Source organism: Phalaenopsis equestris, unplaced genomic scaffold, assembly GCF_001263595.1.
Source record: "Phalaenopsis equestris unplaced genomic scaffold, ASM126359v1 Scaffold000107, whole genome shotgun sequence".
NCBI classification, from domain to species: Eukaryota; Viridiplantae; Streptophyta; class Magnoliopsida; order Asparagales; family Orchidaceae; genus Phalaenopsis; species Phalaenopsis equestris.
This window is the reverse complement of record NW_018164549.1, coordinates 2,746,626-2,770,791: the sequence shown is the minus strand read 5'-3', so window position 1 is coordinate 2,770,791 and position 24,166 is coordinate 2,746,626. Positions and strand designations below refer to the sequence as shown.

Sequence of the window (24,166 nt, the reverse complement as noted above, 5' to 3'; positions counted from 1 at the left end):
TAAATGACTAACTGCGACAGCTAATCTTTGCTTTTTTATAAAATTTAGGGGGATTTATGTAGTGTAATAAAAAGTGGAGCTTGAAAGGGCTAACTTGGGCCGCCCATCTCTTGCCCGTCGGTCGCCCCGCCGAACATCTCCCAACAAAAGGACAAATTGGGTCGTTCATCTGACGCTAGCGAATAAGGCTGTCAAAAAAGCTCGTTCTTCGTGAACAGTTCGTGTTCGACTTGTCAAATAAACGAGATGCTCGAATTATAAATGAGTCGAACACAAACAACTCTTTCATTCGCTCGTGCTCGGCTCATTTTTGCTTGAAAAAAAAATCAGATGGTGATTTATATAATAATATATTATATATATTCTTTATATAATAGTATAATGTACATATTTATTTGTAAGTTTAAATCATAACAGCTCATGTGTTAATGTGGTTATGTGCTTTCTTTTGGGTTTGAATCCAATGTTCTCACTCTCTTTTTTTCAATTAAATTTAACGAGTCAATTTTGAATCGAACACGAACACGAACACACCGTTCTCGAGCCAATTTTGAACATGAGTGAACACAGGCCAAGTCTTAGCTCTCACAAGCTCGGCTCGTTTACAAGCCTACTAGTGGAGACGGCTTTAGACTAAGTTACCCCGCATTGCTCTCTTCTCTCTATAAATAAAGGGCTTATTGGATGTAAAAGGGGGCCCTTTTTAGGCTCTCTCTTGCCCTCATGTAAAAAGCTTGCTCTCCCTCATTTTTCACATTGTATCCTCATTTATGCTGAATAAAAGGGGTCGAGCCCTAGGGAACGACCCCGATTTATCTCCCGACGGGATCTTCTCTCTCCTTCTCCGAGAATCCATCTGGCTCTATCCCTTTAAGCACGGTCCAAATGACAATTTTGAAGTTAACACGTACATACCAACTAATTTTTATTAAATTTCATATAACATCTTCCATTTTAATATTACATACATATCATCCAATTCTTTTTAATTTCGCATCTACAGCTCTGGTTACCTTTCTGTTAATCGTCTCGAGTTTTTGACGACTTTTCAACAAGCTCGCAAGATAGCAACGTGATGTCGATGCACAATGACCTCCAAGCATCCCATCTTTCTTTTTTCTTGTGCATTCCTACACACTCTAGTATCGTCACACTTGTATGGGATGATAGCTCGCAGTAAAGAATTCAAGCATAGTTTCCGAACTTAGGCGGAGAAGGAGAAAGATGGGAGTTTTGGTGGTTATTGTATGTTGATGTCTCGTCGTTGCCTTGCGAGCTTGTCAGAAAATCGAGACTATTAACAGAAGTGTAACGAGCGCGGCGGATATGAGAACTAAGAAGAATTGGGTGGTATCAATGTAATATTAAAGTTTAGGGTGTTAGATATGAAATTTAATAAGAATTCGGCGGTTTTTATGTAAATCCCCAAAAATTTTGAAGCAATTAATTATTTAAAAGCAAAAATATTCTGAATATAAAAGAAATAACACTCATCCTTGGTGGCTCTTTTATAACCTCTTGAGATATTATTTTTTAAAATAATTAATTATTGCCCACCTTCATGATGAGATTATATTTAATTTTTTATTTCTAGACATAAGTATTGCCCACCTTGATGATGTAATTATATTTAATTTTTTATATTTATATTTAACATTGAGACATTACACCGCAGTGTTGTCTGTTTGGATAAACTGTGTTTTGACAACTTTTTTAAAAAAATGCTGTTGAAACTTGTGTTATTCCATCACTTCTGGCTAGTTGCGGTGGCAGCTTTCAAGCTGCAGTCTGACTTAAAAAAAAAAATTATAATAGTCACCACAGCTTTTTGAGCATCAGATTATTATTTAATAGTTTCACAGCTTATTCTTAATAAATTGCAACTACCCCCAAACAAACACTAAGCCTTTGATAATATTAACTGCGTATTCTAAATGCAAAAAATTCAATATAATTTTTCGCGAACAGCTCGTTTTAGGCTCGTTGAGAAGCTTGTGTTCGATTCGTTCGTTAAGTTTTTTTGTGTTCGATATATAAATGAGCCGAACATAAAAAAAATTTGTTCATTCGTGTTCGACTGGTTTTGGCTTGAAATATATTCATGAACAATATTTTTTTAAAATTTTAATTGACAACAAGGTTAAAAAAATTTATAACCAATTAAAATTATTAATTAAAACAATAAAATAAAAATATATCAAATTATATTTAAATAATTTTTTAATATAAACAATAAGATTTAAATCTTCTGTTAATCATTAACATTCTACGACTACATGATTAAGATTTTCAAAACGCCTCTTTGTTCACGAGCAACTTCTTTTCAACTCTCTAAGCAAACGAGCCGCACACGAACATATTTTTTTTTATTTGAAATATAAACAAACTAAACACAAAGAGTGATATTTTTAATGAGCCGAACACGAGAGAGAGAGAGAGAGAGAGAGAGAGAGAGAGAGAGAGAGAGAGAGAGAGAGAGAGCGCGGATTTACACCTCTAGCTGGGAAGCATCCTTCATTTTTCGAAAAAAAAGAAGATATAAGTAAATAAATATAGAAACAACCACGAGTTAAACGAGAGAGATTAAAGTCAACCAAACGAGAGCAGCTTTTCAAACTCCTGCAGCGAAAGAAAAAACTGATTGTTGTTGTTTTTCTTTTTTTGGAATAAATCTGATTGTAATAATTGCATTTCGCATGCGACGCCCAGTGGAAGAAAGCACAAAAAGTTGAAAGTAACCGCACGCGAAAGGATTCGCCACAATGAACATGGCACTCAAATACCCCACATAAAAAGAAAATAAATGACCGCATAATTTTCACATCTACAAAGATGCAGAGAACCGCAAGCATTGCACAATCACAATTTTATGGGAATTTGAGACAATAATTTTGCTTAAGAAAATTTTGAGATTATTTTAAAAATTTGAGCGCATAAAAAAAAAATTAAATAAGAGATGAGAATAAGCCCACCGTAGAGCTACGTTCAGATTGAAATATTCGACTGTGTTACGAGAATTATACCATCTGCGTTATTTGTAAAAATGATGTGTTATTCGATTATTTTGTTGTGCTAGTTGAATATTCCACGCATTACTTAATTTGGAGCTGAAGTGTTATTGAAATATTGTCCAGCATTATTTGAATTGGGGCTGTGTTATTCCAATAACATAGTGAAAAATGAAATAACACGGGAATATACCGAATAACACAGCTCCAAATCAACTAACACAGGAAAATATTCCAATAACGCCGCAAAATAATCGAGTAACACCATATAATACTCAAATAACACATCATTTTTACAAATAACGCAAATAAAATATTCTCGTAACATAGCCGGATATTTCAATCCAAACGTAGCTCAACGTTAGGAGTCCTGATGTAATATTTTTCCCATCAAATAAGACTACAAGAGGAAAAAGTCACTTTCAAAAAAAAATAAATGATAATTTGAAGAGGAATTAATAATGTCTGTTGACTTTTTGTTGAGCGATAAGATAAGATGTATCATTAGTGATTAATCAAGGTATTTATTATTTTATTAGTAGATGAGTATGTTAAAGAAAATTACAAAGCATCGGATGGTGAATATGATGAATGATTTTGACGTTCTTTGAAAAAGAGTAATTAAATTTGACAGTTACTGATTACTAACTACTATTAGCATTTATCATGATAAACATTTAATTACAAAGGTTAAGTTAATTAAAATGCTTAAAATTAATAATCTAATTAAAGACCAATAATAATAGAAGAGCTCAATCTTTCATATCACATTAAAAAAAAACCACCATTTTAAACTGTGAAAAGTGGAACACACCTTTTTCTTGCATAGCTAAGATGATATGTATGTAAAAATTGATGTTTAGGTGTTAGTTGTCTAAACACATAGGAATTCAGTGGTGTGGTTGTAAATCTTCCAAAAAACTAACGCATTACAAGCATATAAATTAAGTTCGTCCAAGATTGCTTCAGCTAAATCATGCAAAAAATAAATGCCTGCGCATGAATCATTTTTTATTGCAAGGAAATTTTACTTGCCAAAGAAACTAATCTATTTGTTCAAACGGAAGAATGTACAAAGAAGAACGAATGGAGGGGGACGCTAAGAGCTACTAACCATTTGGGGGGGCTAGCGAGATCCAAAGCTTGAGATTTAAGGCAGAAGACTTCACCACCCCACTTTCATCACCCTGGCTTTCTCCAGAATGTACTTGCCTTCTTTATATTTCTGAGTTTCATCGTATGCCTTCTCCTAAGAAAATATATGCACAAACATGCAAATATGTATTGGTTGGTTTTCATGCCAGGGACAAAAATATGTAACGAGAGGGAGCAAAATTACTAAATGGCATAAGAAAATAGATATATTTGCTGATTATATAGAGAAATTGCAAATTTCAGGAGAGGCAATTGTCCGCCCAGGACATAACTAGTTAGTTTTCCAAGTTCCACTAAACAAATCTTATCTGCATTTCATGCTCCCTTTGTTGAATAAAATTATCAATTGAGCAGAGGCAAAATGATGTACATATTCATTTATAATCATAGTTGAATTTCAACATTGATGAGGAAGTTCTCTAATAAGAAACTCATAAGATTCACAACTATATAATAGAAGTATGGTAACTTTGGAAGGCTATGCTTTGCCTTAACACAATAGTTGAATTGTGTTTGGGCTAAAGAAACTACAAGTAGTAAAGTTAGGAAGATTAAACTGAGTGAGAGATATAGTTGAGTATCACTTATGCTATCACAACTATTAAGAGGCAAATTTGGATCATTTTTTATATTTGTTTTCTATTATTTTTAAGAAACATATTTATTTTATGTTTTTCAAGTAATTTTATTTTTTTATTTTTGAAAAACAAAACTTCAAGCTTTTTTTTAAAATATTTCAAATAACTTTTATGTTTTTATTTTTTAAATGAAAACCAACCCTAGCAATCAGTTACTATTGCCATTGGCTGCCATGGTCACCTGTCTTCACTGCCTTGTGCAAGATTCAATAAAAATAAAAACAATAATTAATTTGGATACCAAATATATTTTTTATGCCATATAAAAATATAAATAAAATACAATAAAATAAAATAAAAATAAAACCATTCCCAAAATCCCTAAGCCTTTGGTTTATGTTTCATGGATGATTGATATGAAAAAGAAAACCAGCTACAAGTTCATTTATAATGCAATTGATGAAGTAAATAAGCTAGAACTTAGAAGGAGAAAAGTGCATTTACAAGAAAAAAATTAAAAATCATAAATGAGAATGGAGAGTTTCACCTGGATATGCATCTATACACTACCGGCTATCATCTCAAACCTCAATATCAATGAAAACAATGGAAAAATATAAGAGGATTTATTCTTATTGATGCAAAGAAGGGTATAAATACTCATTACAAAACTTACTGGCAAGAAAAACAATAAAAATAGAATATAGTACACAAGGAAAAGAATAATAATAAATATAAGGGGCAACTAATCTCTCTAATTAAGGAGAAAAATAAATAAAGATTCTGAAGATCCTTTATATAAGTTATAACTCTCTAAATATAGAGTTACAACAAATATGGAATATAATCATAATTATTTACGAGATCTTTCAACACTCTCCCTCAAGCTGGCCCTCAAGCTCTCCCTCAAGCTGGCATGAAGATGTCACTCATAGCAAGCTTGCTAACTAGATTCTCGTGTTGCACTTTGAAAAGGTCTTTTGTTAGAATATCTGTTATTTGGCTAACAGTGGGTATGTAGGATATACATATCACACCACTATTCTCCTTGATGAAATGTTTGTCAACTTCTACATGCTTTGTTCTGTCATGTAGAACTGGATTATGAGCTATAGAGATTACAGCTTTGTTGATTATAGAGATTACAGCTTTGTTGTCCCAGTAAACTTTAATAGGTGCTGGTATAGGAATCTTCAACTCCTCCAGGAGTCTTTATCCATAATACTTCATAGAGTCCATGTGTCACAGAGCGGAATTCTGCTTCAGCACTACTTCTTGCTACCACACTTTATTTTTTACTTTTTCAAGTAACCAGATTTCCGCCTACAAAGGTACAATAACCTAATGTGAATAACAAAGGTACAATAACCTAATGTGGATCTTCTATCATTTACATCTCCTGCCCAATCTGCATCTGTGCAGGCCTCTATGTTCTCCCTTTTTGAACAAAAGTATTTTTCCAGGAGTTCTTTTGAGATATCTCAAAATTTTGAATACAGCTTCGAAGTGAGAAGGTCCAAGTGAATGCATGAATTGACTAACAACACTCACTGCAAAGGCTATGTCAGGTCGAGTGTGAGCTAAATAGCTTAGTCGTCGTACCAATTTTTGGTAGCGTGCTTTATCCATTACCTCATTAGTTGTTGTTGTTTTCAACTTTATATTAGGTTCAATTGGCGCATATGTTGTCTTGCAACCTGTTATTCCTGTTTCTTTGGGTAAATCAATTACTTACTTGTGTTGATTGACAAAAAATTCCCTCCTTGGATCTTGCAAACTCCATTCCGAGGAAATATTTCAGCTTTCCCAAGTCCTTAATATCAAATTCAGCTTCAAGTTTTCTCTTCAAGTTGCTAATCTCCAGAGGATCATCCCCTATCATGATTATGTCATCTACATACATAATCACAATGACTACTTTACCTTTGATGAAATGTTTGAAAAAAAGAGTGTGATCACCTTGGCTTTAAGAAATTCATGTCTCTTGCTAACATCACCAAAACGCTCAAACCAAGCTCTAGAAGACTACTTTAACCCGTACAGGGACTTTTTAGTTTGCATACTTTACCTTTTCCAAATTTTTCTTTAAATCAGGGTGGTAGGTCCATATATACTTCTTCTCGCAATTCTCCATTTAAAATGCATTTTTTACATCAAATTGATGAAGTGACCAGTTGAAGTTAACTACAAGAGAAAGAAGTACTCTAATAAAGTTAATTTTAGCAACAGAAGCAAAAGTCTCTTGATAATCAATACCATGAGTTTGAGTAAGCCCTTTTGCTAATTGATATTAGTCTCGCTTTGTATCTCTCCACACTTCTATCAGTTTTCAATGTGAACACCCATTTTCACCCAACCGTCGTTTTATCCTTAGATAAATCAATGACTGTCCAAGTGTTATTTCTTTTAAGAACATTTATTTCTTCCATCACAGTTAATTTCCAACTTGGTTCACCAAATGCTTCTTGAACAGTTCTTGGAACAAGCATACTAGAAATCCTAGACAAAAATGCTCAATGATTTTTTGATAGTTTTTCATATGACAAATATTGAGTGATAGGATGTTTCGTGCTCGTTCGGATTCCTTTTCTGAAAGCAATTGGAAGATTGAGATCGGGAGTGAAAGTAGAGAGAAGATTACTCTGAGTTGTGGGGTCATTATTCGGCAAAGGTGATTGTACATCTACTGAGAGAATAATTGGGGCTGTAGCAACTTTATGAAATTTCTTCCTAGTATAAACTTGCAGCTCATGTTGAGAATTATGATCCGTTGGAAGGATTTCTCCCCGTCTCTGATAAGGTAACATTTGACAAAAATTGATTAGCAGTGCTCACCCCTGTTTCCATATCAGAATTAGTTAAAGAAATAGGTAAAGTTTTTCAAAAATTATTTTTTTCAACTAAGTTCTGCCCCTGAAGAAAATTGTTTTGAAAAAAAGGGTGATCCTCGATAAACTTGACATCTATGCTCTCAAAATTTTTTTTTTTTGATAGGGTTAAAGCATTTGTACCCGCGTTTATTAGAAGAACGCCCAATAACAACACATTTTTCAGTTTTGGGATCAAGTTTTGAGCGAAACACATTTCGGACATGCACATAGCAAACACACCCAAAAACTTTTAAATGGAGATTAGTTGTTATCTTAGATGTGAAAAAATTATTTTTAACACTTGTAAAAGTGTTTTAAATTTTAGAACTCGAGATGACATTCTGTTTATTAAATAACAGAAGTCAAGGAGTGCATTATCTTAAAAATATTTAAGAACATTCATGGAAAACATAAACGTTCAGGCAACTTCAAGTAAATGTCTATTTTTCCTTTTAGCAACACTATTTTGTTGTAACGTGTCACGACAAGTGGATTGATGCAGAATAGTTTTTTTCAAAATAAATATTCAATCTCATTATCCGTTCTTAAAATGTCAATTTTTGTTTGAAATTGATTTTCAATTATGTAGAAAAAATCTTTAAATTATTGTTCAACTTTAGATTTCTTTTCCAATAAATAAACTCAGCTCGTGCGTGATCAAAATAAATGTTACAAATCATTTTTTTTCAGAAAATGTGTTAACTTTGGATGGACCCCAAACATCACTATGTACCAAATAAAATGGTTTTGAAGCATAATATAGTTTTATTACAAACGAAACACGACTTTTATATAAATTACACGCTTCACAATGAAGTCTTAAACAATCAATATTTTTAAAAAATTTAGGAAATAAAGATTTGAGATATGGAAAGTTAAGATGTCATAATCTTTTATGTCATAACATAACTTGATCATAATCAAAGCTTGAACTTATACTACCTAATCCATGAGTTGTTTTATTCGAAGAATTAGTTCCATCATAGTAGTACAAGTCATTTATTTCTCTAGCAGTTCCAATCATTTTCCCCGAGTTCCGATCATGAAAAACATAATTGGAAGGAAAAAAAATGAAATAATCAGAATCTTTAGACAATTTGCTAACATAAAGAAGATTATATGTAAGTTTTGGAGCATGTAAGACATATTTCAAAGAGATTTTTTCTGAAATTTTAATATTTCATTTTCCTGCATTAGGTGAAAAATTGTCATCAACTATTCTGATTTTTTCGGAACTGGAACATGGATAATATGAATCAAATAATTGAGAATAGATTGTCATATGATCATATGCTCCTGAATCGATGATCCAAGGAGTGGTACTTCCTAGAATAGATAAAGCCAAAGGATTACTACTTGTTTGCGCTATAGAACCGATAGGAGCTTTAGATGATGGGCAAGATTTCAGCAGTTTAAGAAGATGACTTAATTGTTCTTTACTAATTTGGGATGACACGGCCTCATTTGTTGTAGGTGAGCTATGTTCACCAGATTTTTTTCCCTTATCATTAGGTGTTTTATCATGCAACTTCTAGCATTTTTTGCGAGTATGGCGTGGTTTTCCACAGTAGTCACATCACGGGTTATTTTTTGTCCTCTACATGCTGGTTGTGAGAAGTTTTCCTGCTTACTTGAGCTTCAGGAATAACCAGCGTTGATCCTTCCATGGACACGGTTAAACTGCAGTCTTCTTCCCCAACATCACATGTCTCCGACTCTTCTCTCCTTACCTCGGCAAAAACTTCACCAATTGAAGGCAGAGGCTTTCTTCCAATTATTCGGCCACGGACCTCATCAAATTCAACGTTTAGCCCTAAAAGAAATTTGAAGATTCGGTCAGTATCTACTATCTTCTTGTACTGGTTGCATTCATCGTTTGATTTCCACTCATGATCGTTGAATAAGTCCAGGTCCTGCCAAATTCGCTTAAGAGAATTGAAGTATTTTGTCACAAAATCCTCACCTTGGCAAATTTCCCCAAGTCGCAGAGTCAACTCGTAAACTTGGGATTGATTTCCAAGATCAGAGTACATGTACATAACATTGTCCCATAATTTCTTGGTTGTAGAGTAACACAAATAATTTGCACTTATCTCTTCAGTCATGAAAATGACCAACCATGTCATTATCATTGAGTTTTCTGCATCCCAAATGACATGAGTTATGTCTTTCATATCAACTTGTTTAGTATCACTTGTGATATAGCCAATCTTTCCTCTTTCTCGGAGATAGATGCGAACAGATTGTGAACATCGAAGAAAATTATCACCATTTAGTCGGATTGTAGTGATCTAATGGGATGATTTTTCAGATGTATTTCTCAGGAGTTTGGACTGAGATGGCTGAAGAAGCTGGCTTGTCCTAGAAGTGACTTCAGACAATTTAGGGATGAAGGACGGTGAATTTGCTCGAGCCTGAGATTCGCCCGTCGAAGCAAAAGATTACCGCCTTCGGAAAATTACTGCCTTCGCGAAAAAGAAGAAAAGGGAAAGTCAAAGACCCCACAGAGGATCGGACGCTTGCTAACGGAGAGAACAGAGCTCCAAGATCGAGAGAAGCGGACGAAGCAGTAGTCGAACAGATCAAGTGGTGAGCGAACGACTTGAGCTCTCTAGGCGAACAACTCAAGATCGAGCGGCACAGAGGAAGCAGTTAAGGCGTCGAACAGCTCCAAGATCGAGATCGAACAACTCCAAAATCAAACAACGCCAAGATCGAGCGGCACAGATCAGGCGAACAGCTCTAAGATCGAGCTCTCCAGGCGAAGCAGACGACTACAAAGATTCAGATCCTAAATATTCAACGTGGCTCTGATACCAAGAAAATAGTGGAAAAATATAAGATGACTTATTCTTATTGATGCAAAGAGAGGTATTAATGCATCCGTATATAAGATAACAAGTAGCAAAAATATTACATGGGTAACTTTAGCATGAGATTAAATTATATAAATATTATTTGCTATGCTAATTGTGTTTATTTGAAAACTTAGTAATAGATATCGTTTGGAGAATACAATCCTAAATTTCAAGCTTTACTATTACATTACTGAGTCTAATAAGCTCGTTATCATGATGTGAGCGAAATTACAATATGCATAACCAAGTTCATGCCTAGAAAACAAATTATTTTGTTAGCTTAAAAATGAACTTATTGGTTATAAAATAAATAAATATCTGCAAAATACAATTTGAAAGATGATAAAATATATTAATTTGCAATGAAATATCATCAGATGATGAAAATAAAATTGCACCATCACAAATGAAAGAGAAAAATCCCAATGTTAAATTCTTTTATGAATAATAAGACCAAGTCAAACCAATAAGTAACAAAAAATGGTTAGAATTGAACTTTAAGCAATAGAAATTCTAATCAACAATATAACAATTGTTTTAAAATTTAATCAACAACTACAACAAAGCCTTAATCCCACTACATGGGATCGGCTACATGAATCCTTTTTCTACATTGCGTCTTATTTAGTGTCATATTTTCATTTAGTTCTAATAAATTAAGATCATTTTTTATACAATAAGCCCTTTAAAATTTAATCAACATTTTAAATTAATTTTTTATTGATTAGGAGAGCATGAGATCGTAGAGATCGAAGATAAGGAGAAAAATTCAAAGGATGCAATACAGCTGAAGATGAAAAAGTAGAAAAAAAATCACTATATGATTATTCAATTGAAGACACAAGTTGATGAAATTGGGAAAACTTTCGAATTCATAAAATAAAATCTTGGTGACTTCTACTACTTATAAAAAATTAGAAGTGTGGATACCTATAGTTAAGATCTTACTTTGACTTGCTATGACATACCGTGATGTTAGTATGCCAATTTTTTTAATTAATTTAAGTCCTTAATTCTAAGGCTCGTGCCTCAAGATTTATATCTTGCCTCACAAGTAGTAAACAATTCAATACCTGATAGTGTAATTTCAAACTTTGATTTATTTAAAAATCACATACAGCTAAAATGAGTATATACCATGTAAAGATACAAGCCATTGCATTAAAAGACCGTATTACTAGCAAAGTCATGATGTATGGATTTAAATCATCAAACCTTATCAGTTCAGTTATAACTAGAATGAGTTAACTCTCTTGTTTCAGGAAAATCTTTAATGAACTTGCATCAGAACCGCCAACATTACAAGGAAAGTTGAAGAAAAAAAAAACTATAAATTTAATATTTTAACCGCCTTAGATAATGTTTGAGAATATCAAAGGCTCCAAAAGCATTGGTATTAACATGATATTTTTGAGAGGTCGAAGAATATCGGAGTTGCTTTTCTTTGTAGGGAACATTCCATATAAAAAATAATAATAAACCAGAAGTATTATCTTCTTCATTCAGAAAGGCAAACTCAATAAATAAATGACATAAATTATGAGAATCTTACATATCTCCATCCAAGTATTTGTTGGCAGCTACTGCAGTAGATATCATTCACAGTATGAAGTCCAGACAAAAGATGCCTTTCTTCGTTAGGACCCAAAGAAACATTCACCCTGAAATACAGCAAGATCACTCCCACTGGGATCATAATGCTTATAAAACAAGTAGTTAAGATGTTATCATCCAATTAAAAAATAATAATTTGTTAACTCAACTGTTTCAGATATGTAAAAGCAGGGCAATTTAAGTGGTTTTGGAGCCACAATATAACGTAAAAATAGGATTTTAGGCCACATGTATATGCAGCATTTATCACAAAATCCTTTTACAATAAAATTTATGAACCAACAGCAAAATACATAGAATCGAGCGGTATGTATGTAAATCATCTATCAAAATTAAAAATGAAGTGTTCAAAGGATTTGGTTTTTTACATAACAAAATATTCATTATCCAAATTCTAATTGATAAGTATAACATTCCTCAGTGAATTGACTTTCCATTGTCTAAACATTAAGGGTGCGTTTGGGACAGCTTATTGATTGTGGCGACATTTTGAAAACACCGGCTGCTCATTTGTTTAAGGCTTTGTCAAAACGCCGCCCTTTTTTTTCTTAAGAAACCCGTCCGCGGGATCGACCCCGCGGTCCGCGTTTCTTTGCTAATTTTTATTTCGCTGCCCTCCTCTCTCTCGAGTCGCTCCTTTCTGGTGTCTCATCTTGCCTCGCGATCCCTTCTCTCTCACGACATACAATCACGATCATAGCTAGCTGTGAAGGTAAAGAAAGATCGCAACTTACAGAGACCACCGAAACTCCCCTATCTCGGTTACAGTTTTGAAGAACATCGGACGGGGGTGGAAGAAGAAGCAGCGAATGACGAGCATACGAAGGCTTTTATCTCCTATAAAAGCTTCTGCATTCTCGATTTCTCTCCCTTCTTCCCCCTTTTCTATTTTCAGAAATTCATGCAAGTTTATCTGAGTCGACTCACCATTATCTCACTTTCCCTCATAATTTTTTTTTTTTTTACTTGTACTTGTTTAAATTTTTTAATCAATTTTTTAATCAGTGCAAATCATGCGAATTATGGGCCTTCCAATCTTTTCTTGAAGCTTAATATGCCCTTGTTGTTATGTCCGACTAGAATTTTGGGAACCCTATTTGGGTATAGTCCTCTCGTTGATTTGGGTGGCGTTGTTGCTTCTTTAGAATTTTTTTCCATTAGTTGTTGTAGCTGAAAAGTTTATGATTACTTCAAGCAGTGTTTTGTGGGAATCGTTATTGTTGGGTTTGATAGTGCTTTGATTTAGGAGCATCAAGAGGCACTGTATGCGTTTCAGATTTATACATGTTTAGAATAATATTGAGATTGTCAGGCTATTGATTTTATCTGTATTTAGGTGATTCTAAGTAGAAAGAGAGACTTAAGCAATTATTTTTTAGCCATCTTGATTTGATTATCAACATTGCTTGAAACTTAAGGCAAACGATGATAATTTTAAATCCAAATCTCCATTTGTTTTGTAAATTATGGTTCTTTTTTAATTCTTAAAATTAATCCAAAGAATTTCAGGGCAACTTTGGGTTCACAAAATCAAATTTAAATACTCTTGAAGATTATTTTAGAACAATATGAATTCCAATTTCAACAACTATTTTCAAAAGTATTTAAATTTTCAGAGCGGGGTAGAGCTTTTTGTGAGACTGCTACTTAGTTTTTTTTTGTAACTTTTGTAAACCATTTTTTTCTTAATGCAAAATGCACACCTTTAAGAATTGGGCAAACTAGGCATGTTTGATTCATTTCATTTCTCAATCAACCGGCTGAGATATTCCCTCAATTTGTTTTAGGTGTTTGACTTTTGTTAATGTTCTAGTGTAAACAACAACACTGTGTCTGTCAGAATAGTCTTTTATCTACAAAAAGCTACAAATCAGTTGTTTTACCAATGCACAAACCAAACAGTTAAACAGATTATCTAAAACAGAGCAAAACGGTCATTTATCTAGAATCAGCTATTTTTGAAATGCACAAACCAAACAGCTAGTCAGCTTATCAGGATAAGCTGATTATCAACAGATTCTTAAGATAAACTACTTATCTGGAAAAGTTGGATAAGCTGCAGCTGCCTCAAACAGACCTTAAAGTCCCGTTTGGGGCAGCTTATTCGTGCGGTGGGCATTTTGAAAACGCCTCCTTCGGGCTTGTTTTGCATGTATCTCTCGCGATACGAAATCGTTGAACACCATTCCACGCCATTCCTTCATTATTCGCAAACGCCCTTCAAACCCTACTTTCCGCGTTACGTTCGAGCGTAGTACCCTCTAGCCCCTCCATCAATCTCATCCCTGATATCGTGACCTTCGCTTCTCTCTGATCTCTCACCATTCTCTCGCGATTTTCTCCAAAGCCATCCCGGTCGCGGTCTAAGGTGGAGATCGAAGCTGGCTCCAGGTGAGGCTTGAAGCCGGCTCTAGACGGAGATCAAAGGTTTCCTTCAAATAATAGTTCCCCGCTCCAGTTTAAGAACGAAGCCGACTCCAAGTAAGAGGGTTAAAACTTTCCTTCATCCCTTCTCTTTTCAACACCTTCCCTGTCCACTTACGACATTTTTTGTCCTCCTGACTCAGACGAAAGGCTCCAGGGAGTAGAGGATCCAAGATCTCCTTCAGCCCTTCTCTTCTTAACACCCTACCCGTCCACTGTAAGCATTTTTGGTGGAGTGATAAATCGTTTCTTTGTCAAGATCTAACATTTCTTGTTCATTTATGAAGTTAATATATACATATTTGGTATAGATTGTTGTATGAGCAAGATTATAAACTTGCAGAAATTTATGAGTATTTTTTAAAGTTTTTATTTCTTCAATTTATGTTATTCTAAAAGGGGTTGTTTCAGGAATTCTATAAAGGCTATCTGATCTATTCCCTATGAAATTTCAATTGAAGAACATGGATCTATGCATACGGATTTCCAAAATCTTAAATATGACACTAGAATCCAAATATTGCACTTGCACATACTACAAATCCCTATGATGTTTGTGCAACTAGTATTATATGTATGGTATTGAAAGCTTGGATGTTAGACTTTGAGGTGGTTTGTATGTAAATCTTATAGGATTCTGAATAACTCCTTTTTTTTTATCATCTCTTTACAATCTCTTTGCAATAAGTCTTTTTCATTTTTAATGATTGAGTCAATGAGGTAACAAAAACTAATGTTAACGTCTAACTGCATCCAACAAAATGATGGAGCCTAACATTTCACCATGTTCTAAAACATACTTCCTAACTTCAAGCAAAAAAATTAAAACACTTGGAACAACACAATCGCAAGTTTCTGTCAACATTACCATTGAAAAACAGTCCAACGAAGCCCCCAAAAAATACCAAGGAACAAGGCACGAAAAGAAACTGAGAAAAGAGGCCGATCTGGCGAATACAAGAGCATCCTGATGTCGGACTCAGAACAGATCATAAAACAGAAAAGATAACTCACACTCTCGAAGAGATAGGCGCGGCCAAATCGCCCCCGAAAGTCCTTAGAGACGATCTCATCCTGAGAGGCCGAATCAACCTTGCAGCACTTACATTTGAACACCTTAGGTCCCGGCAGCGTTTCCACGAAGAGCAACCCCATCGATCCACTCTCCACTCAAGCTCCAATACACGCCGTGAAACCGATCGACCCAAAACTATCCCAAATGGGGGCCGAAGGGTGAAGAAACTTGGGAAGCGTGAAGCGTTTCTATCTTAGGAAGGAGGGAAGAAAGACGGAAACGAAAACTTCGACAGGTACAGATAGAGGGGAGGGGGACTGGAATCCGAGTGCCGTTTTATAGGCAACGTGCGCTTCGGGATGACCAACGGCGCTTTCGGTTGGAAAATGCTGGCACGTGTCTCACTTTAAAGAATTCAGGAATTTTTATAAATTTTATACGATTTTAATGTATTTATATATCTGAAATTTAAATTTTAATATTATATTTCCAAATTTATTAATATCTATATTTATACATTAAAAATATATTATGTCATTTTAAATGTTTAGGATTATTATGTGATAGAGAAGTCGTATTGCTAAAGATATATTAATGTTTTTGTATTATATAAAAATTCAGGATAAATAATAGCTCATAGAGATTACACCAAGTACTTTACAGGAAAACCTATATTAGAAATAACTATAGAGAATAGCATGATTAAAATGGTTATATTAATCATATATATGTTAGAAGATGTTTCCTGTGCTTGAATAATAGAAAGCTATATTACAAAAGTCGTAGTCATAGACTTGACTTTCACTAGAGGAGCAGCAAAAAATGTTAGGAAAGTGATGGTGATAGTCTAACAGCAGAATGAGCGATAGCCGAACAACGGTGAACCGACTATGACGATTGGATAACAAAGGTTGACGGTGGAAGTGGCATTAGTCAGGTGACAATGATCTGATGGCAGCTATGATAGCGATCAAGCAATTGTGGAGGCTGAAGCGGCATTGGCGGTGTGATTGTGGTCATGTAATGAAGAGAGGATGGTAGTCTAATGGAAACAGAGGCTGAAGATATTGATCCAGTGACGACAACGTGGGTCTGATGGCAAGAACTGGACCTGTTGTGTCAACAAGCAATTGTGTCCAATGATAGCGAATGTAGTTGTTTGTAGTGACATCAAGAGCTTCATTGGTCGTATAATAGTGGTTTGATGATAATGTTATACCGTGATGACTGCAATGACATTAGTTGGTTAACAATGATTTGATGATGGAGACAGGCAACGATTGTGCAACAACAATATTGTTGGTCAAGCGGTTGCAGTCTGACGATGACAATGGTGGCAAGGGGGCAGCGGCAGTTGAACGACAATGGTCCGACAATGGCAACAATGGCGACAGTAGTAATAGCAGTCGAGTAACAGTGTTCTACTGAGGATGACAAATAACGAATGATGATGGTCTAGCGATGACATAGCTAAAAAATTTTCAAGAGTTTGAGCTCCCTCCAATGTTCTCATCATGGCCTAGTTCTAGCCACTTTTCATACATTTTGGGAATGACATCTGCCGTAAATACTTTCAGGATCTAAACAACTTCATCGAACAATCCTGGTGATTGCCTTGATCATATGTAGTTGTACCAGTGTTTGAAAACCTCAATAATGTCAAGTGATGTTAACTTTATTAGATTCATTTCATTGAGATGCTCAATTTGATTAGAAATTTGTCAGATTTGAAGATCATTTAATCTTCTAAAATATATTACAATGTTTTTTTTTTTTTTTAAGTGCATGACCTAGGCTCAATTGGACTTAGATCGGATCTTTTTATGTCATTTGGTTTGTCTCATTAGAACACTTTATTTGATCATAAATTCAAGTGTGCACAATTCTTTATTTATTTTTTAAAGCTTTTAGTTCCAAAGGGAGCGTTAAGATTAGTGCTTGTTCAAGAGGATTTTCTTAAGCCACATCAATGACAGTGATATTTTAATGTAATATTAAAATTTTATGTTACCCATATAATCATGCGAAGCAATCAGACAAGGGCTCGAACACTAGAGTGCAAGTCCTGTTCTAACCAAACCCTAATTTCTCTCAACCTTCATCTCCACGCAGAAGATACAACCAAAGCCCTCTCCATCCACCCAAGATACAGAGCCTCATCCCTCTCCTCAACCCCATACTTCCCACAATAATTCTCCAACAACGCCCTAATGGCCGCAATCACCAGCGAGCTCAACGGATAGGGCACGAACCCCGCCATTCTAAACCTCGCCCTCCATTTTCCGTGCACCTCATGCCGCTCAACTCTCTCGGCCCCCTCGCAGGCGATTACGTTCACGATATCCCTCGCCAGACAGTGCTGCTCCACCGCAATCCTTTCCTTGCTCGTCCTCGAGAGCGTCGCGTCGATCGATTCAAAGATCGCCGTGTAGTAATCGAGAGCCTCCATGAATCGCGGGAAGAAAGCGGAGGTGTTCGTGTTTGATTCCTGCTCCACCACCGTCACCACCTTCGGCGCAAGGCTCTTCACCAATCGCAACAATCTGTCGCGGTGATTCCACGTGCTCACGCTCTCATCCGGCATGCGGTGGAGCTGGAAGGCGAAGTTAACGGCCAAGGCTTCCCCTCGCCGGATATCGACATTCTCGAGCTTGAACTCGCAGCCGATAATGGCTGACGCAGAGCGGAACTCAAACGGCACGTTACATGATTCAGCCAAACGAGATAACTGCCGCCCTGCGGCGGCGGCAGCGGTGGCGGCGGCGGAGGTGGTGGAGTCGACGATCCCGGTTATTCTCAAGTGCGGCGGGCCTCCGGGTCTCGTAGCCAGGGCTTGAATGAGAGTCGCCCATTGACCTCCGTGCGCCATCTGGAAGTCGATAATGTGAACCTTCTCCTCATTCCTGACGGCATCAGCAATGGCGCCATTAGCGGACAAGTAACCGAACTTGAAGCAGGGACAGACCTCGTATAGAAGATGCATGTAAGAGAGCAGATCGGAGCTAGCTGGTTCTCTGCAGATCAGGGATTTGTAGATAGCGCTGCCGGAGGAAGAAAGACGAGCGACAAGTCCTTCGAGCATGTAGGCTGCAACCCGTTGGAACGGTTCGCCAAACACTGAAACCATTTGTTTTGCTTCGGCGATGAGCCATTCTGCATTCAGAATATCATCTTCTGCAAGAGCTCTTGCACAGGAGATGAGTATCTCCTTGAGGTCTTTGGGAATATGGATTAGGAGCTTATTACAGTCAGACCAAAGGAGCAGACTTTCGAGTTCCTTTAATTTGAGGCTGAGATCAAACGAGTCTGAGGTTGAGGATGAAGAGTTCATGGGAGATCCATGAGTTTGATCCGAATGGCTCTCGTTGGGGGAGGAGAGACTGGGGGGAGATGGAGAGCAGTAGGTGTAAGTAGCGACCGCTGAAGAGGATTCCAGAGTGAAATACTGAAAATTAGGTGATTGGGGAGAGAGCTTTTTCATGGCCGCCCTTGTAGCTTGCATGGTGACTTGCTCAAGTGATTCTCAGACATTAATGAACTGAATGAACTTGGATGTTGAAAGAAAATATGAGAATGGGCTTTCTGGTGAGAGAGTTCTTCTTCTTTGGGTATTTATCTGAAAGGAGATAAATTTGATTCTAATGAGTCAAACTAGATTCAAAATCAAATTAAATGAGTTCAAACTTACTTAAACTTTGAGTCAGCTCAACTTGGAAAGAGTCAATTGTGAGTCATTCAACCAACTCAACTTAAAATTAAATGCACAAGTTTAATAACTAAAGCCAGAAAGCCTAATTTTCTATCAAGCAAAGCAATTGCAATTAATTTCAGAGACAGATTGTGCCACCCAACAATTGCTGTTGCACTAGCCTCTTGTCTAACATATATAGCATCAATAAAGCATGATTATTTAGTATTTCTCTCTTTCACTTATATTTTTAGGTAATTCCAAATGTTATCATTGTTTTCTTGGTATTCTGAATATCAAAACACTATAAATAGTAAAATTCATTGATGTCATGCTAAATCATCATCAAATTTTTATTCAGCCCCTAAATGCGGTAAAAGGTGCATGCCCATATCAACTTCACTATAGATGAGTGCTTGTGGTTCATGAAGAAGACTTCATAGCATATTACAAAAGAGTCTCATATCACATATTATGAAATAACAAAAAAATGTATAATGTAGGAGTGATTTCTGTGTATTATGCCTTCTATGACGACTTCATTGTTGATTCTTCCACAATATACAACCAAATTTTATTAATAAGAAGATAAATATTGCTTTTAATTTATAGTAGGGATGTAGTTTTAAATGTCTTCTAAATGTGCCTTGAAATATCCTTGCGCCAGGATGAAAATTTTAAGGCAATCCTTCGGTTCCATTGAAGAGTTTACAATATAATTCTTCTAAGGAGTCATTCAACTTAAAGGTATGCTAGTCTTGCTTATGGAAATTATCATTGATTTAATCAATAAATTTGACAGTTTTGTTCCTTCTAGGCTATATTATTCCAAACAACTGCAAAATGAGTGATAATCCAAAGTGGTAGAAACTAAGCAACGAATTCATTGTAAATGAAACACCAAAAAAGAACAATTTTGATGTGGAAAATCTTTTCTTTTAGTTTTGTATTTGTGTTAAATCATTTAAATAGATATCATGAGGTCGGTTCGCATGTTTTGAGTGTTAAGTTGTCGAGCTTGCACAAAAAAGTGCACCATGAAAGCCTAATCACGGTTAAATAACAGGACTTTGAATTGCTTTGAGTGTTATGTTGTCTTTAGTTTTATTTTTTTGATTTTAAGTTGTTTCGTATGCATATATATGAATTAGAATAGTATTCTTTTATACGAGCTAATCATAATGAATCTGCAACTGTAACAAGATGACATAGTCATAATTTGATGAACATGCATATAATTCTTTCAAGTTTTTTGTGCACTGCTCTTCATATTTGGTTTTCTTTCTTCTTTTTCACTTTTTATGTTTGAATCAGGTTGTCATGAATTCCCAACATTAAGCACTTTCCTTGTACAATTTGCTTTTTGGTTCTCTTTTCATTTAATATGATTAAATAATCATGAATAAAAAGGAAGATTTACATACATACCACTCAATTCCTATGTGTTTACATATCTAACACTAAACCTCTGTTTTTATATACCCTTAGCAAAGGTGTATTTCACTTTTTAAAAGTTAAAATGGTAGAATTTTTATGTGATATGAAAGATTTGGGTGGTATAAATATAAAAAAGAGTTAGATATGTAAATAAATAGGATTTATGTTGCATGTATGTAAATGCCTCCAAAATAAAAAATGGTTGGTCACATATTTTAATATTACAAAATGGAAAAAAAAAAGTTTTTGGGTAGGCATGTGAACATAACATCTAAGTTTTAGATCTCTTGAATCAAAATCATAAAAGTTAGTCACTATAGTTAATAACAGAGCCCCTCAAACAAAACATAAATCCCGTTAGAAGGAAGAAGAGACTCTAGATTTGTTCATAACACAACAATTTGTTGTAACTTAGATGATTTTGACATATAAAATGAAAAATATATCAATTGCAAATAGCAGGGGAGTATGAAATTAACGTCAAAGGATTAGGAACAAATATAAGATACCAAAGAAATGTTGTTAAAATTTTCTATTCAGCAAGCAGTAGGAATGAAGAGAGAGAGAGAGAGAGCTAATGAACATGAAAATTTGGCATAAAACTAATGATAACAATAATGAAAACGTTAAAAACAGTGTTTTTGTAATCCATCATTTCAGTAATCTTGTATACTCAAAAATGGTCTGCAAGAATCCAACAGCGGTGTAAATAAGCTAAAATGTCATTTGCTCTTCTCTTTTAATTAGGGTTGGATATGTAATTTTTATATCTTTTTGTCCCTCATATCTTCTATAAATATGAGGGATTTATGATATAAGAGTGGGACTTGGCTCTCCCCAATTTGTAATACATTTTCCTTATGGCATAAAATGGCCTGGAGAGCCCGGGAACACCCCATATTCACCCGTCGGGGTAAGTCTTTCTCTTCTCTCTTCATTTCTCCCTCTTTCACGCTCCTTGTCTCGGTCCAACATACTATTCCTTGGCCGCGGTCTACCGAATAGATTTGGATTCAACAAATCTGATGGTGACGAAATTGTTTACCAACAGGATCTCAAACTTCAAAGTGAATTTACTGAAGCAATGCAATGAAGAATCAAAAGAACCTGAAAACTTAGGAGAAATATGTGCAAAAGAAAAAAGAAACGACAGCTTTCAATTCATATAAAACAAAATTAAAGAATAGGCATCTGATACGTTTAAAAAAACAGGGGAGGGGATCTTATGCGCCTCAATTTCTACAATAAAAAACTTAAATAATCTCTTGGAAAGAAATTTTCTACAAGTTCATCCAAAATTATCTAAACAAGGAGAGATTCATAGCTCACAGGGCTACAAAATCCACTCAGAAAAGATTAAAAAAATGAAAAAAAAGAAAAAAACGGGACTCATTCTCTCCAATTAATTAATCATCAAGTCTCGACGATGAACTAGCAGATTCAAAACCAGTATACATAACCCTAGAAGCCGAACAGTTTAACAATGTTAGAAACCCGGATCATCCTCTCCATGAAAATGCGAGGCGGATGGATTTTATAGAAATACTACGAAGAAATAAACCTACCTATAAATGAATAAAAAATTAGGAACAAATCAAACTCGTGGTATGTAAGAGATCTTCCATTAAAATCAATAGATGCAGCAGACAATGGCGATTTCTCAAGATTTTAATTAATAAATACAAAACCAATAAGGTGTCTTTTCTTAAGGATTCACCAAATCTGACATACCTTATGATGAATTACAGTCTCGCCATTGCATTCCGCAGAGCTCAGAGCTGAGAGAAAGAGAGAAAGAGCAACTTAACAGCAGACGTTGCTCCTTACCTGATTTATAAGCATCAAGAACAGTATATGACCCCTTATGTTGCTTTATATTACACTTGTGCCATTGAGCCCATTTGCACGAATCTTAAAGGCTAAGGATTTGAAATTGTTGACCAAAAGCATTCATTATTTAAAACAATTGCTTGTATTAATTATTATTTTTTAGGGGCCATTTACATTCTTATCACATAATTTTTATGTATTTGAATATCTAGCATTAAAATTACATCAAAATATCACTATATTAATTTTTAAAATAATGAATTATAAGAAATTAAAATCTATGTGTTATTAGGGCAATCAAAAAGGTTTGTTGTTCGCGAACAGTTCGTGTTCGGTTCGTCAATAAGTTCGTGTTCGGTTCGTTTGATAAGTATGATAAGTAAACGAGAGATAAGTAAACGAGACGAACGTGAACAAATTTTTTTTTCATTTGATTAGCTAAACGAACCAAACACGAACAATGATGTGTTCGTTCGTGTTCGAATTATTATTGTTCGAAATATAAAATAATTTAAAATAATTATATATAAAAGATTGATCATATTTTAAAAAATTAAATTTAATAAATTATAATATATAATAAATTAATAATAATATTAATATACTATATTCGTAATATACTAATATAGATATTATATATTTATATAATATAAGTTATACAATTAATATAATATATTATTTATATATATATTAATATTAAGGATGACAAATTGGCTCGTCGTTCGAGAACAGCTCGTGTTCGGCTCATGTTCGGTTCGTTCGTTAAGAAACGAACATAAACATTGACTTCACGAACAATTTTGAACACGAACTTATTTCAAACAAACCGAACAGGAACACAAGCTCTGTTCGTTCGTGTTCAGTTCGTTTACTCCCCTCTACGTTGGATATGTAAATACATAGAACTCGGGTGGTATCTACATAAATCTCCTTTTTTTTTTTATTTGTTTATGTTATAAATAGGATTGGTGGTGATGATGTGTCATTCAACAAAGCCACATTTTCTTAATGCTCTCAATTTATTTATAATTATATAAAATAAATAAAGAAAATGAATTTTCAAGTTTGAAAAATGCGAGATACATACAAAAAAAATTGGAAGGAAATGTGATATGTTTCAACTGACATTATTTCCCATTTTTGACATTACCATTTTCTTTTGTAATTGCACACAATCCTCATGGTGCCTTAAGAGTCATTGTAAAATAGTAGGTCTTTGACTATTTTGTATTCTAATTTTACATAAACAAATACAGAAAATATCATATTTATGGCGGAAAAATTTGAGAAAGGTAAAAATTACTGAGTCACGTCACAGCAAGAAATTTACTGTGAAGCAAAACTGAGAAGAATAGTAAATTGAAATCCAACCCTAAACCCATACGAAGGGTCGTTGCCCTCTCACTCATACGGCTTGACAAACTCTGAGTTGATAATTGATTGTAAACCCTAAATAAGGTTCCTTATAATAACATGCGTGCACATACACGCACACACAAATATATAGTGTGCGCACTTAGGTGGCAAGTTGGTAGTCATCTGCGTTGTCAGTCGCAAGGCCCCTCTAACTCGGGTTCGATCCCTACAGGGACGGGTAACACATATAGGGAGTGGTATCCCCATATATATATATATATATATATATATATATATATATATATATATTAAAGTAGAATTCTTATTTTCTTC

The 24,166-nt window shown here is 34.8% G+C and overlaps 2 protein-coding genes across 2 annotated transcripts; both read right to left on the bottom strand.

The window, feature by feature from the left end:
- Positions 1–3,880: 3,880 nt before the first annotated feature.
- Positions 3,881–15,890, bottom strand: LOC110020795 (putative yippee-like protein Os10g0369500). Its single transcript, XM_020719026.1, has 4 exons — positions 15,522–15,890; positions 14,607–14,608; positions 12,022–12,130; positions 3,881–4,257 (listed from the first exon to the last, which is right to left on the bottom strand). Exons 1-4 carry the CDS (start codon positions 15,660–15,662, stop codon positions 4,174–4,176), a joined length of 336 nt encoding a protein of 111 aa, XP_020574685.1. The 5' UTR covers positions 15,663–15,890; the 3' UTR covers positions 3,881–4,173.
- Positions 15,891–17,506: 1,616 nt separating this feature from the next.
- On the bottom strand, positions 17,507–22,446 carry LOC110020794 (scarecrow-like protein 21). The gene is made up of 2 exons (XM_020719024.1): positions 22,379–22,446; positions 17,507–19,138 (listed from the first exon to the last, which is right to left on the bottom strand). Exon 2 carries the CDS (start codon positions 19,022–19,024, stop codon positions 17,621–17,623), a length of 1,404 nt encoding a protein of 467 aa, XP_020574683.1. The 5' UTR covers positions 19,025–19,138; positions 22,379–22,446; the 3' UTR covers positions 17,507–17,620.
- Positions 22,447–24,166: the final 1,720 nt, after the last annotated feature.

Coding starts and splice junctions, on each gene's coding strand:
- LOC110020795 (XM_020719026.1), bottom strand. CDS start 15,662: ATGGGGTTGCTCTTCGTGGAAACGCTGCCGGGACCTAAGGTGTTCAAA. Junction 4,258..12,021: donor AAATACTTGGATGGAGATAT/GTAAGATTCTCA, acceptor ATATTTTCTTAG/GAGAAGGCATACGATGAAAC.
- LOC110020794 (XM_020719024.1), bottom strand. CDS start 19,024: ATGCAAGCTACAAGGGCGGCCATGAAAAAGCTCTCTCCCCAATCACCT.